General features: G+C 36.8%; 1 protein-coding gene across 1 annotated transcript; it reads left to right on the plus strand.

The window, feature by feature from the left end:
- Positions 1-803: 803 nt before the first annotated feature.
- LOC125851209 (diaminopimelate epimerase, chloroplastic-like) lies at positions 804-12,757 on the plus strand (the record flags this gene model as incomplete). Its single annotated transcript, XM_049530986.1, has 8 exons — positions 804-971; positions 3,450-3,520; positions 4,305-4,362; positions 4,665-4,844; positions 5,408-5,492; positions 12,096-12,155; positions 12,267-12,340; positions 12,475-12,757. Coding segments are annotated over 8 exons (813 nt in total), but the record flags the coding sequence as incomplete, so codon positions are not given.
- Between the last annotated feature and the right edge of the window lie 356 nt (positions 12,758-13,113).

Raw genomic sequence — 13,113 nt, forward strand, 5'->3', positions numbered from 1 at the left:
TGAATATGCGTTAGAAAGGTCAATCCCTCCCCTACGACAATAATACAAAGTTTAAGATGTTAATTTTCCTTGGGTATGATAGTAGTGGAAGAAAATAATTGGAAAATTAGTTTTTAGTTGTAAAATTTGTTTGATACAGAAAGCATGACTTTAAAGTTAACTTTAAAATTTAATAGTTAAAGGAATTTGAATTTTTGAAAGTTGTATGTAATAGTAACAATAGAATGATGTAGAACTCTTATAGACATTCAAAAATGAGCAGAGTTGCATATAAATTGGAACTAAGGGAGTATTTAAGTATCTTTCTCGTGCCTTTTAATTTGAATACAGTGAAATTATCTCACTTTTATACATCTTGGAGCTTCTTTTTTTTTTCCCTCTATCTTGAATTGCCTTATCTTTCTTGCCGTTCTCTTTTCTTGTCTTCGCAATATGCTAAAATGCTGCTTCTTTTTCAATAACATGTAAAAAGGATGGATTTTTACCCTAGTGATGACTTGTTTAGAGTTTAGTCTTTGAAAAAAATGCAATCTTGCGGAAGAAAACTTTCAGTTTTTGCTGGAATATTGCTGGTTTTTAATAAACAATTGACAGTTTACAATGTTGAAAGTTGGGTTTTTTGTTTATTTGATTAAGCTCACAATAGTTAAGGTCTTGAGACCAAAATCCTATGTTTATGAATCACAAATAGCAGTCTATACCTGGAATTTTGACATTTGGGGAAATACACATAAAAGTATGGGTGGGAAAGAGCCATGGTTCTTTGATTAGATGCTTATCCTTTATATGCTTGTTTTGAGTAGGTTGACAATAGAGATACAACAGAACCTAAGGTCAGTCCTGATCAAGCTGTGAAACTGTGTGATAGAAACTTCGGTATTGGTGCGGATGGGGTAATATTTGCAATGCCGGGTGTCAATGGCACTGATTATACCATGAGAATCTTCAATTCAGACGGAAGTGAGCCAGAGGTAACATCACCTGTTCTTTGACTCTAGAATTGATTGCATCTGTCTCGGGAAGAAGTAATCTGACCTCTAAACATGGTGTCTTTGTGTTTGCACATCTATGATTGAGAGAATGATAGAACGTGTTGAAATGTATCTTGCTGTTCATTCTGTCTCTCTCTCTCTATCTTTCTGATTCCTTACTTTTGTTGAATTTCCTTTAGTCATGCCCTTGCTTTCCTTGTTTGGTGGCAAGAAAATATAAAAAGGACTTCACAAGAACATGATGTTGTCATTTTTCTTTGTGACATGTGTAAAGATATCAGTGTTACATATATTGAATATCCTTGCATATCTGCTAACCATGCTGTTGGGTCTGTTTCACCCTGTGCATTAGAGAAGTATATTGATGCATATGACTTCCTCCAGTACTTCTATTTTTGCAACTTCAACTTGTCCTGGAAACCCTACACTGCAGTTGCTTCCTCACATGGAGACAGTAGTTTTACTGTGCTTGGGTTGTTGGAGCAGCTAAATACCACAGGAGAGGTGCCTGTTTATTTGTGGTATAAATCTAATGTCGAGATCAATCTAACAGCAGGGGTTTTGCAAAGTGGCAATTGGCCCGGGCTTATTGTCTTCTCTGCTGAGCAAGTATTGCATATTTTTGTGAAAAAACAATGTGCAAGAACAGTATTTGGACATTTGGGTAACCCCAAACGGTCTTGCAGCGATGATATGAATCAAGGAGCTGGTGTAACCATGAATTCTGATATAAGCTTTGTCCATGTTGTTCTGAATGATGACCCTCAATCTGAGAAATGGAACAGTAGTATTTTTAGACCAGCTCCACCTGCTGATCTTAACCAGTGCCTTCATCTGTCTAGTGGTCACTCAATTGTTGAATGGATTGACAACTGCTCAGTAGTAGTCTTATCGATCATTTTTGAGATTTGTATTTGACTCTTTTGTGGGTTAATGTCATTAGGATATCCAGTTACAATCATTTTAAAAAGGAGCAGCCACATCTTTTCTGATGACAAGGTTAGCGTGAAACTTGGTTGGTTCAAGCAATTTCATCTCATATTTCCAATTCACAAGTTTGATCACTCGTGGATCCAAGATGGAATGATGCTTGAGAAAAAGACAGTTTTAAGATTGCCCGGAGGTTGAAACAGCAAAAGCTTTTATTGGTGAACAAAACAAAAGAGCTACTATACCATATTCACGAAAGCAAATGCTCTATGAACAGCAAGTTGACCAGCTTGAAAGTTGCCATTTGCCTCTCTGTGATCAAATGTTACAGTTAGAAGGTGCAAACACCACAACAACACTATTATTGATGCTTTGGGAACTACATCAGCTGCAAGGGAAGTCGGGCAGAAGGCTCCGACTATTGAGGATATTGACAAAATAATTATTGCAATCAGCGAGCAGATGGAGAGTATGAAAATGCTACAAGAAGCAATCTTTTCGCATATTTGTGCAGCTGCTGATTTTGTCGAAAGTGAGTTGCAGGCAACAAATATCGCGTTGAAGATTATGTTAGCTGGATATTGTCTGAAAATTTCTCCAAATGAGTTCTATGAAATGCTAGGGAAAGCTGGTGGGACTTCCATTGGACTAAAGATGTGGTCTTGCTCTCAACACAAGATTAAGTGTTTGTTGGATGCTTTTGAAATTGGTAAGAGATATGTAGTGTTGGTTATATCTTTAGAAGAATCACCCCACAATGAATGTAAGCTACTGGAAGTTGATTTTGTGTTGGGTGCTGGAAGGATTTGGTTCAAGTTGGTTGAGAAAGTGGCAGTCCCTTTGAGTGCTTTTTGAACTACAGAGTACAGGTGCCAATGCCATCAATTCATAATGTCTTAGAGGAGTTGGATCCAACAATTCTCAATGCCCTCAGTTCAAAGCTCCATAAGGTGTTCAAAGTTGGTCCTTTAGTTCTGTCATCTTCATCTCCCAAGAAACTCCTTGATGTATATCTTGTTAGACATGGATGCATCCTCTGGTTTGAAAAGCAAAACGAAGAATCGTTGTTGAAAGTTGCTTTGGATATTGAAGCGTCTAAGGAATTCCTCTGGGTTGTTAACACTTATAAAGAGGAAGAAGACAACACTTTGGTCTCACTAGGCTAAACTCGAACCTTGAGGACAAGGTTCTTATTGAGGTGGGGAGAATTGTTATGAATGTAACTAAGATGGAGGACGCATGTGAGAAGATGTCAAATTACATTTGGGACCCCGGGAAGATGCCTATATATTGAAGAGGGAAATAATCAATTAAGGTTTATGCTATGAAGTTGTCTCTTTATTTCTTAGTTGCTTAGATTAATTGTGGAAACTCCCTCCATTCTTCCTTTTTATTTCTTCTTCGTCCCTTGGAAGATTTGTTACTAGTTTGGAGTAATTATAATGGTGAACTCTTATATTTGTAATTCCAATTATCCATTTGAATACAATATGGGTTCATTACATATTTCCTTTTGTCTACAAACAGATGTGTGGTAATGGAATTCGATGCCTTGCCAAATTTATAGCTGAGCTTGAGAACTTCCATGGAAAGAAAAGGTATTTATATCCTATTTGTTTCTCTATGTACGGTAATCTACTTTATAGAGTCTCAAACATCTGCCTGGTATTTACTGCTTTATATTTGTTGAATTACTTGTTTCTTTGTATTGAAAACTTCTGGGGAATTTGAAGCTTCTTTAAACTTACTTATTTGGTGCTTTGGAGGGGTAAATTTTGAATTTTCTTGACGAATTTAAGATTAGCAAATATCGTGAACCATCATGGAACATCAATACTGCTTCCATAATGATCATGCCATTCACGTCTGAGAATTTTGTACTGCCAGGCAACATAGTTAGTTTTTTCTTTTTCAATTCTTTTTCTGCTTAAGGTTCCCTCTTTATATAATATTTGTGCTACTTATTATTTGAAGTGGCATCATGAAAAGCTCTACATAGAGATCCTAAGCACCATATGCTATTTGGTTGGTGTTTCAATATCTGTATAACTGAACATATTCTAGTGGCTTGGATGGTTTGCTGTTTTAATATGCCATTATTCAGGATATAAATGCATCTTGGGACAGCTGAAATTTAACACTTGTGTGAATATGACCATCAGATCTCTGCATGAATTGAACAGTGATAAGAATCATCACTTTGTTGTTCAGTACACTTAATCTGATCCTGGTTGGTAGGACTAATTGATTGAATAACTATCGATCTGATTGTTGTGGCTCACCAATCTTGGTATTTTGTTAAATTCAATAATAGTATTATGGCATCTAGTGAATTTGATTTCCTTATTAGTCTGGCTGACTGACTGTCATCTCTTTTTGTAGTTTCACCATACATACAGGGGCTGGACTTATTGTTCCTGAAATCCAAGATGATGGAAAGGTAAATTCCATTTTTCTCAGCCATTTTGCTAGATTTAGGGCTCTATTGCATGGATAGAGCAAAAGGATACATCAGATCATATAGCACACCTCTTTCTCAAAAAGATCATATAGGTGCCCCAACTAGATTGAGATTGCCACTTAGTTAGTTGATTGATTGAAGGAGCTGCATGCTGTTAGGCATTCAACACTGAAGTCACTGAAGTTTGATGTCAGATTATTTTGAATTAATTGGGAAGGCAATCACATGGTTTCCTTTTTTTTTTTAAAAAAAAAAAACTTTATAGTTGTTTCTAATTTCAGGTTAGGGTTGACATGGGTGAGCCCATTCTAAAGGCAGCAGATGTGCCCACTAAACTACCCCCTAACAGAGATCAATCTGTCGTTAAATCAAGTCTAGATGTAGATGGAAGCACATGGAATGTAACCTGTGTTAGCATGGGGAATCCCCATTGTGTCACTTTTGGTACAGCACAAAGCCAGGTATTTTCTTTGGTTTAGTGCTATTTGTTGCAATTCTTGTGGAATCAAAGGCAGTGGCGCTACAGTTGATATGAACTCTTGTTGTATAGGGATAATAAGATATTCCGTTATCTCTAAAAGGCTCAGGACTCTAGCCTATGAAAAGAATGGATAACTTCTCTTATTTCACGCAATTCTTTTGTCCATGCCTAATGCCTTGTCCTCTTTACCTTATATTTTGGATTGTAAGTTGAACATGAGAGTGCTAAACATTGTACCAAGCTATTTTCTCTGTAAAAACAGCCTCTTAAAATATGCCATGTTTTATTTTAAGATAACAGGTCAATCATTCTATTATATTCTTAAGATGAAATGGAGTAAGGTATTTCATAGGATATTAATATCATCTTTTTCCTATGAATACTAGTCATTCTGTTTCCTGTTTCAATTTAGTGGTTATCTGATTCATTATTTAACAGTAAACATCTGCTTGTGCAGAAATAGAAAAAAATTCACTGAGGGGTTTATGTCTCTCCCATTTATCGGGTTTTAATTGCTTTCGTTTTCTGCTTATCATGCAACAGGAGTTGCAAGTAGATGAACTAAAATTAGCAGACATTGGTCCAAAGTTTGAACATCATGAGATGTTTCCTGCTCGCACTAACACAGGTCCGTTTAAATCTTAGCATGAAGAAACTTAATATCTTTATTGATGCAGGAGTTGATCTTCATGTCAGCCTTGTTATATTTTCTTCAAAAAGTATTTGAACTGCAGACCAAGATATTAGCATGATATTTCATTTGAAAATCTCCCTAATCCAATAGTAGTTGTGAGAAAGCAGAATTTGGTTTCACATAGATCACATTGTTCAAGCTTGTTACCAGAGTCGTACACTGATTCTGAACTGTGCCAACCGAATTCATCATAACTCATTGATCTGCACTTTCCTTTTCTTTTTCCTTTTGGCTTTGCTATTAGGTAGAACTTCCTTAGGGTGATGAAATGATAAGGCCTTGACTCCAACTTCTCTTTTTTCCCTCCTTATGCCAAAAGTTCTTTCCAAAATGATGGATTGTCCTATTTATACTGTTGGAATTTGCCTAGAAATGAACTAGAAGTTTGAAAATCTCTTCAGGAGGCTCTGCAGCAAAGGAAACCATGGCTGTAGCACCTTGCGTATGTCTGAGTCCAAGAAATCTGGCCCATGGTCTGTGCCATGAGTTTCGAGAAGTTATATTTCAAGAATATAGTTATCTCCTGCTCATTCCAAAAAGTTAAAGATTTCTATGTACCCCTTGGAATTTCCCTAGAAAGGAAATGGAAGGTTGAAAATTCCTAAAATTAATCTTCCATAGCCTTCGTAGACCAACATTAGGAAGTACGACACCTGAAAAATATTGGTCATATGCATGGCGGCTAATTTTGGCAGCATACCTATATTTCTGTCCTTGCCAATAATTGCTCGACTGAAGGAATAATATCAGCCTGTCAAAAGGTTTGATATGGATCATTCAGAAACCCATGTCATACGTAAGTAGTGTCTAGCAAGATGTACACTATTTATAATTGGGTACCTTTGACTCGTTGTATATGGTATGAAGTGAATCCAGAAGAGGGTGATGAAACAATGTTGATAAAAAATCCTAACTAAATGCAACTAGAGGAACCTCGCACTAACGACCCAAAATTTACATGTCGTGATGGCACCTATGTTCCCAACCAATAGGTAAGCCAACTCACTAGTTTTACCAATTTAACTAAATAATTAAGGTGAAAAGATAAACAACAAATATAATACCTCAAACACTAAGTCTTTCATAAGTATGAAATGCAGAAAAATTAAAATGCCACCCAAGATTTTGGTGTCATAAGTACAAGAGCTTCTAAAATACGGTGCAAGTCTGAAACTAAAATGACAAGTCTAAATGTAAGAAATATCTTGTTTGGATACTAAAACAACAGAATAACTAATAAGATAGAGGGAGGCGTGGGCTGCGGAATAGCCAAGTAGCTCACCACAACTCCAAGATACTCCAAGCTCGGACTCAAAAAGCTTCACGAGGTGTGCTCGTATTCGGAATCAAATCTACACCACAAAAGAGTGCAACAAGTGTAGTATGAGTATGAAACCACGTATACTCAGCATGTCTCGTAGACCAACGACGAAAAAGTAGTGACAGGTGTATATAAGAAAATCATCCTTTAATTTTACAAGTCTACATTATACTTATCAGTCAAGTTTCATCAAATAGGGATATAATCAAAGGTCACGTAATGTTAATCACCAAATAAGCACATAATCAAATAAGAATAAACGATGTAATGAGATGCAATGCAATGCAACACCATGAAATGATATGCCTAAGATGCCAAGTACTCTCTCTACCGTATATACACGATACTTCTTTGAAATACATTGAGAGTTCGTGAACCATGGGGATTCGTAAGGTCCATATACCGACACTGATGATCTCCATGTGTCTGTGCGGACGATCGCAACGCACTATCATAAAATCAAACAATCCCAGCACGGACGATCTCTACATGCCCAACTTATAATCATAAAATTGAACAATCTTCGGCACATACGATCTCCACGTGCCCAACTTATACTCAATCTCATATCAATACATGTGTTCAATATGATATCAATAACAGGGGATGATGATGCATTTCAATCAATCAAATATTGGTATGACATATACTCACCTCAACTATCACAAATATATGGGTTCAATAACGAAACACAACAACACAAAAGAACCCAAGTCAATAATACATCAGCTAATGCACATATGCTTTGGCATTCTCATATTACAATCCGACATTCGATAGTAATAAACTTTCCATTTGTAACATCGATACTCGTACCAATGCTCGTCACCTTTCGCCCTTATCCATTGTCTATTCCATTTTTAATCTTTAATTAGAAAAACGTCCTTCAACGAAGTCTGAAAGTCTTAACATACCTTGAATGCCGAACACGTGTCACGAATCCTCAAGATTTCACCTTTCCCTTTTGTAAAGCTTCAGAATGTTCCCAATCTATCAAATAGTTATTATTAAGTAAACAAGTCTGTAGACACTCATATTACTATATGTCTATCCTAAACCCACAAACTCACCCAAATCTATTAGCAATTTCCTAGACCTCAAGCCTAGGGTTAAGTCTTAATTCCTCCAAATCATATAACTCTAATGGTATTTATACAATACACCTAATTTGATATATTGGTATATGTAATTAAATATTAGGTGTATTGTATTATATAAATACCATTAGAGTTATATTATTTGGAGGAATTAAGACTTAACCCTAGGCTTTGAGGTCTAGAAAATTGCTTATAGATTTGGGTGAGTTTGTGGGTTTAGGATAAGACATATAGTAATATGAGTGTCTACGGACTTGTTTAGTTACGAATAATGACTATCTGGTAGATTGCGAACATTCTGAAGCTTTACGAAAGGGATAGGCGAAATCTTAAGGATTCGTGACACGTGTTCGACATTCAAGGTATATTAAGACTTTCAAACTTTGTTGAAGGTTGTTTTTCTAATTAAAGATTAAAAATGGAATAGACAATGGGTAAGAACGAAATATGGGGTTTTGTACCAATGGTGTGACGGACATTGGTATGAGTGTCGATGTTATAAAGGGAAAGTTTATTAATATAGAATGACATATTGTAATTCGAGAATGCCAAAACATATGAGCATTAGCTAATGTATTATTGACTTGGGTTCTTTTGTATTGTTGTGTTTCTTTATTGAACCCGTATATTTGTGATAGTTGAGGTGATTATATGTCATACCGATAATTGATTGATTGAAATGCATCATTGTCCCCTGTTATTGATATCATATTGTACACATGAGATTGAGTATAAATTGGGCACGTGGAGCTTGGATTGTTCGATTTTGTGATTATAAGTTGGGCACGTGGAGACTATCCGAGTTGGGATTTTATGATAGTGCATTGAGATTGTTCGCGCAGACACGTGAAGATCGTCCATGTTGGTATATGGACCTCGCGAGTCCCCCATGGGTTACGAACTCTCGATGTATTTTTGGGAAGTATCGTGTATATACGGTTGAGAGAGTACTTGGCATCTGAGGCATATCCATTTCATGGTATTGCATTACATCGTTTATTCTTATTTGATTATGTGTTTAATTGGTGGTTGGACATTACGTGACCTTTGATTATCCCTATTTGATGAAACTTGACTTATAAGTATAATGTAGACTTGNGCACCCCTTGACATTTTTGCAGAGTCCGAGCAACATAGGTGGAGACTATCCGAGCTGGGATTTTATGATAGTGCGTTGAGATCGTCCGCGCAGACATGTGAAGATCGTCCATGTTGGTATATGGACCTCGCGAGTCCCCCATGGGTCACGAACTCTCGATGTATTGTCGAGAAGTATCGTGTATATACGGTTGAGAGAGTACTTGGCATATGAGGCATATCCATTTCATGGTATTGCATTACATCGTTTATTCTTATTTGATTATGTGTTTAATTGATGGTTGGACATTACATGACCTTTGATTATCCCTATTTGATGAAACTTGACTTATAAGTATAATGTAGACTTGTAAAATTACAGGATAATTTTCTTATATACTCCTGTCACTACTTTATCGTTGTCTATCTATGAGACATGCTGAGTACACGTGATTTCGTACTCATACTACACTTGTTGCACTCTTTTTTGGTGCAAATTCGAATACGAGCACACCTTGTGGAGCTTTTTGAGTCCGAACTTGGAGTATCTCGGAGTTGTGGTGAACTGCTTGGCTGCTCCGCAGCCTACACCTCCCTCTATCTTATTATTTGTTTTGTTGTTTTAGTATTCAGATAAGATATTTTTTACATTTAGACTTGTCATTTTAATTTTCGACTTGCAACATATTTTAGAAGCTTTTGTACTTATGACACCAAAATTTTGGGTGGTATTTTAGCTTTTCCACATTTCATACTTATGAATGACTTAGTATTTGAGGTATTCTACTTGTTGTTTATCTTTTCACCTTAATTATTTAGTTAAATTGGTAAAACTAGTGGGTTGGCTTACCTATCGGTTGGGAACATAGGTGCCATCACGACATGTAAATTTTGGGTCATGACAATTTGGTATCAGAGCACTAGGTTCATCGGTCTCACGAGTATAAGAGCAATGGCTAGTAGAGTCTTGCGGATCGGTATTATGACGTCCATACTTATCTTTGAGAGGCTATAAGACATTTAGGAAACTTCTATCCTTTCATTCCTTATCGTGCGCACTTGACTTTGTTGAAATTGTATTCTTGTTGTCTCATTCTCTCACAAATGATGAGGACTCGTGCATTCGTGATCAAGAGCTTGTACACCCACCCACTGCTAGGTTTATTGAATGAGGTAGATGCAGGAGTGAGGTCAAGTTACAGGTTGTGTTGCACTACGTTTGATAATAGGCCTATCATGACCGTCGATGAGCAGAAAGTGTTTGAAGGGTTCAGGATGATGAATCCTCCAACATATACTAGTATCTTCAGTGAGAATGTGTATGAATTTATATCAGTTGTTATGAGGGGTTGCACAATCTTTGATTAGTGGAGTCCCATGGAGTTAACCACACATCGTTTCATAATATTGGCCCTATCAAGTAGTGGTGGAGATATTACATATTAGTAGGCCAACTAGACCATCTCCACTCTCATGGACTCTGTTTACTCAGGTGGTTTGTTCCACTCAATGAGAGGGAGTATAAGAGGGCTGAACTTGAGGGTTTGCAACAAGAGGAAATAACAGTGACAAGTATGAGGTTAGATTCTATGTCTTGGTTAGACACGCTTCAATGTAACTTCCTACCGAGGCTGAGAGAGTGAGAATGTTTCTCAAAGGGTTGATTATTTTTATTCGCATGGGAGTTTCTCAAGTTGCTGCTTCTGGTGTTCAATTTCAGAAAGTGATAGATGTTTTCAAGGATTTAGAGATGATTCGATATGAGGGAATTGAGCAGTGTGAGGGCAAGAGGATCCGTCATTCGAGTTGGATATGGTATGTGAGTCACTTTATCTACTTCTACTGGATATTTCATAGTGGTAGATCGAGGATATCAATCGTATGTAGTTACTTTGATGGGATATGGTACTCAAGTGGGCTGCAGGTCTTATATATGATAGATTCTGATATTATTTTTTTGGGTGGATTGGTTATCTCTTTATCACGCGATTTCCAGATGAGGGTGATGAAACAATGTTGATAAAAAATCCTAACTAAATGCAACTAGAGGAACCTCGCACTAGAGAGGTAGAGAAATGCCGGCAATTGAAGAATAATCAATTCAGGTCTCATAGTGACCAGTAATTGTAATAGCACGTGGTGGTGTCTGCAACTCGGTTGAGGGTAATAAGCTGATTTATGGAGTGGAAAACAGTAATTGGACACTTTTCAACTAATAGAAGCTAATTAAAAAATATTATAGGCATTCACGATGCTTAAGTGGAAATAAAAGTAACAATTAAATGCAATATTTATAACTAGAACAAACTGAAAAAATTGAGATGGTGTTGGAAGGAAGAAAAAAGGATGGGAAGAGGGGAAAGGAAGATAAAGGAAGGTGAAACGAGAAGTAACTAAAAGTAGGTTAAAAGTAAACGGAAACAAGAGTAAACAATAAACAAAAAATTTGAGGGAGAATATAAATGAAATATAAGGATGCAACTTGTCTACAGTGTACGTTATTGTTTGTTACTTTGGGGGTTTTTAAACGAAAATGCAATTTCAGTATTTGGAAATGTACTAAATGTAGTAGAACTGGTCTACATTATATAATGTGGCTTTGGAAAGAGATGAAGACTGCACGTTAGCCAAAATAAAGGTTCTGTTTTTGGTTAATCAGTTCGGTTGACAAGCCGTTCATGGTTTATTTACCGGATTAACATTTCTTATGTAAAGTGACTGAGTGCTTGTCATTTGGCATGCATTATCCAACAGCAGTTTTTTTGTCTGGCAATTAAGGGCTTTAGGTGCACTTCCAGTATCATTATAGGTGTAGGGTGATGCAATCTTTAAGTTTGTCATCTGTGTTTAAAATGTAGCTTCCTGATTAAGATTTAAGAGTGCACTCGATTTTTGTGTTTCAAGCACTTGCTGCTCTTTGATGCAGATAAAGAAGGATTACCAAATGTGTGTTTATGGTCGTGGTGTTTCATTTGTTATTATTTCATGAACTCCTTTCTTGCATCTTTTGGGTAAACATTGACATATTTGGTTGATTTGCAGAATTTGTTCAAGTTTTCTCCCCAACACACCTTAAAATGCGTGTCTGGGAACGTGGTGCAGGTTTGTTTTCTGAACAAAAAGGAAACCTTCACCTTACAAATAATTTGATGTATTAGATTGGTGTCATTACTTGCTAAATGTAACTGTGAATTTATCCCTTTTCGAGTATAGGCGAGACACTAGCCTGTGGGACAGGAGCTTGTGCCGTTGTTGTTGCAGCAGTGCTTGAGGGTCGTGCTGCAAGGGTAAGAAGTTGATTACTTTTGGGTTTTAATGCTGGAAAAAACCAAAATCATGTCAAGTATGTGTGACCGTCTTTCCCATTTGTTGCGTTACTGATTGCTCCTTTGATCATTGCTCTTCCCCGTTACCAAAGCAGCGTTGTACTGTTGATCTGCCTGGTGGACCACTTGACATTGAGTGGAGTGAGAAAGACAACCATATATACATGACGGGGCCAGCAGAGGTAGTTTTCTATGGGTCAGCTCCTCTTTAACCCCCTAAATGTAAGTTTATTTGTACTTCATCCTTTCTGTAAGTTTATTTTGATCTTCCAGAATTCATAAATTCACTCCAAATCTTTGCCAACTTCATTGGAGAATGAAAGAAATGCAGACGAATTGATCTTGGATAAACCACATTACTTTCATTGTTGCCTCAAATTGATATTCTTTTGTTGTGATTTCTCAAAGCTGTGAACTTTTACTTTCTCCAATTTAGTCATTTCAAGGACGCGGAGAAAGTATATTAGTTTCATATTGGTTCCTTGAAGTAGTACAAGTATCATCACTGAACGGAGGAGGTTGTTCTTCTCGTGGAGGACACTCACACTATAGAACAAATGGGTTATGTTGAGCTTATGCGAATTACATTAGACGTAGACCCATACACACCATGTATAAGATCAAGCCCGGGCCATTGACAAACCTAGTTTGCGCCTACAACTAAAATGAATAATTAGTTAAACAAAAAATCTCTTTATATAATGTGATTGCTCACTGTTCCATAGAGATTACAT

Source organism: Solanum stenotomum, unplaced genomic scaffold (assembly GCF_019186545.1).
Source record: "Solanum stenotomum isolate F172 unplaced genomic scaffold, ASM1918654v1 scaffold23395, whole genome shotgun sequence".
In the NCBI taxonomy this organism is placed as follows: Eukaryota; Viridiplantae; Streptophyta; class Magnoliopsida; order Solanales; family Solanaceae; genus Solanum; species Solanum stenotomum.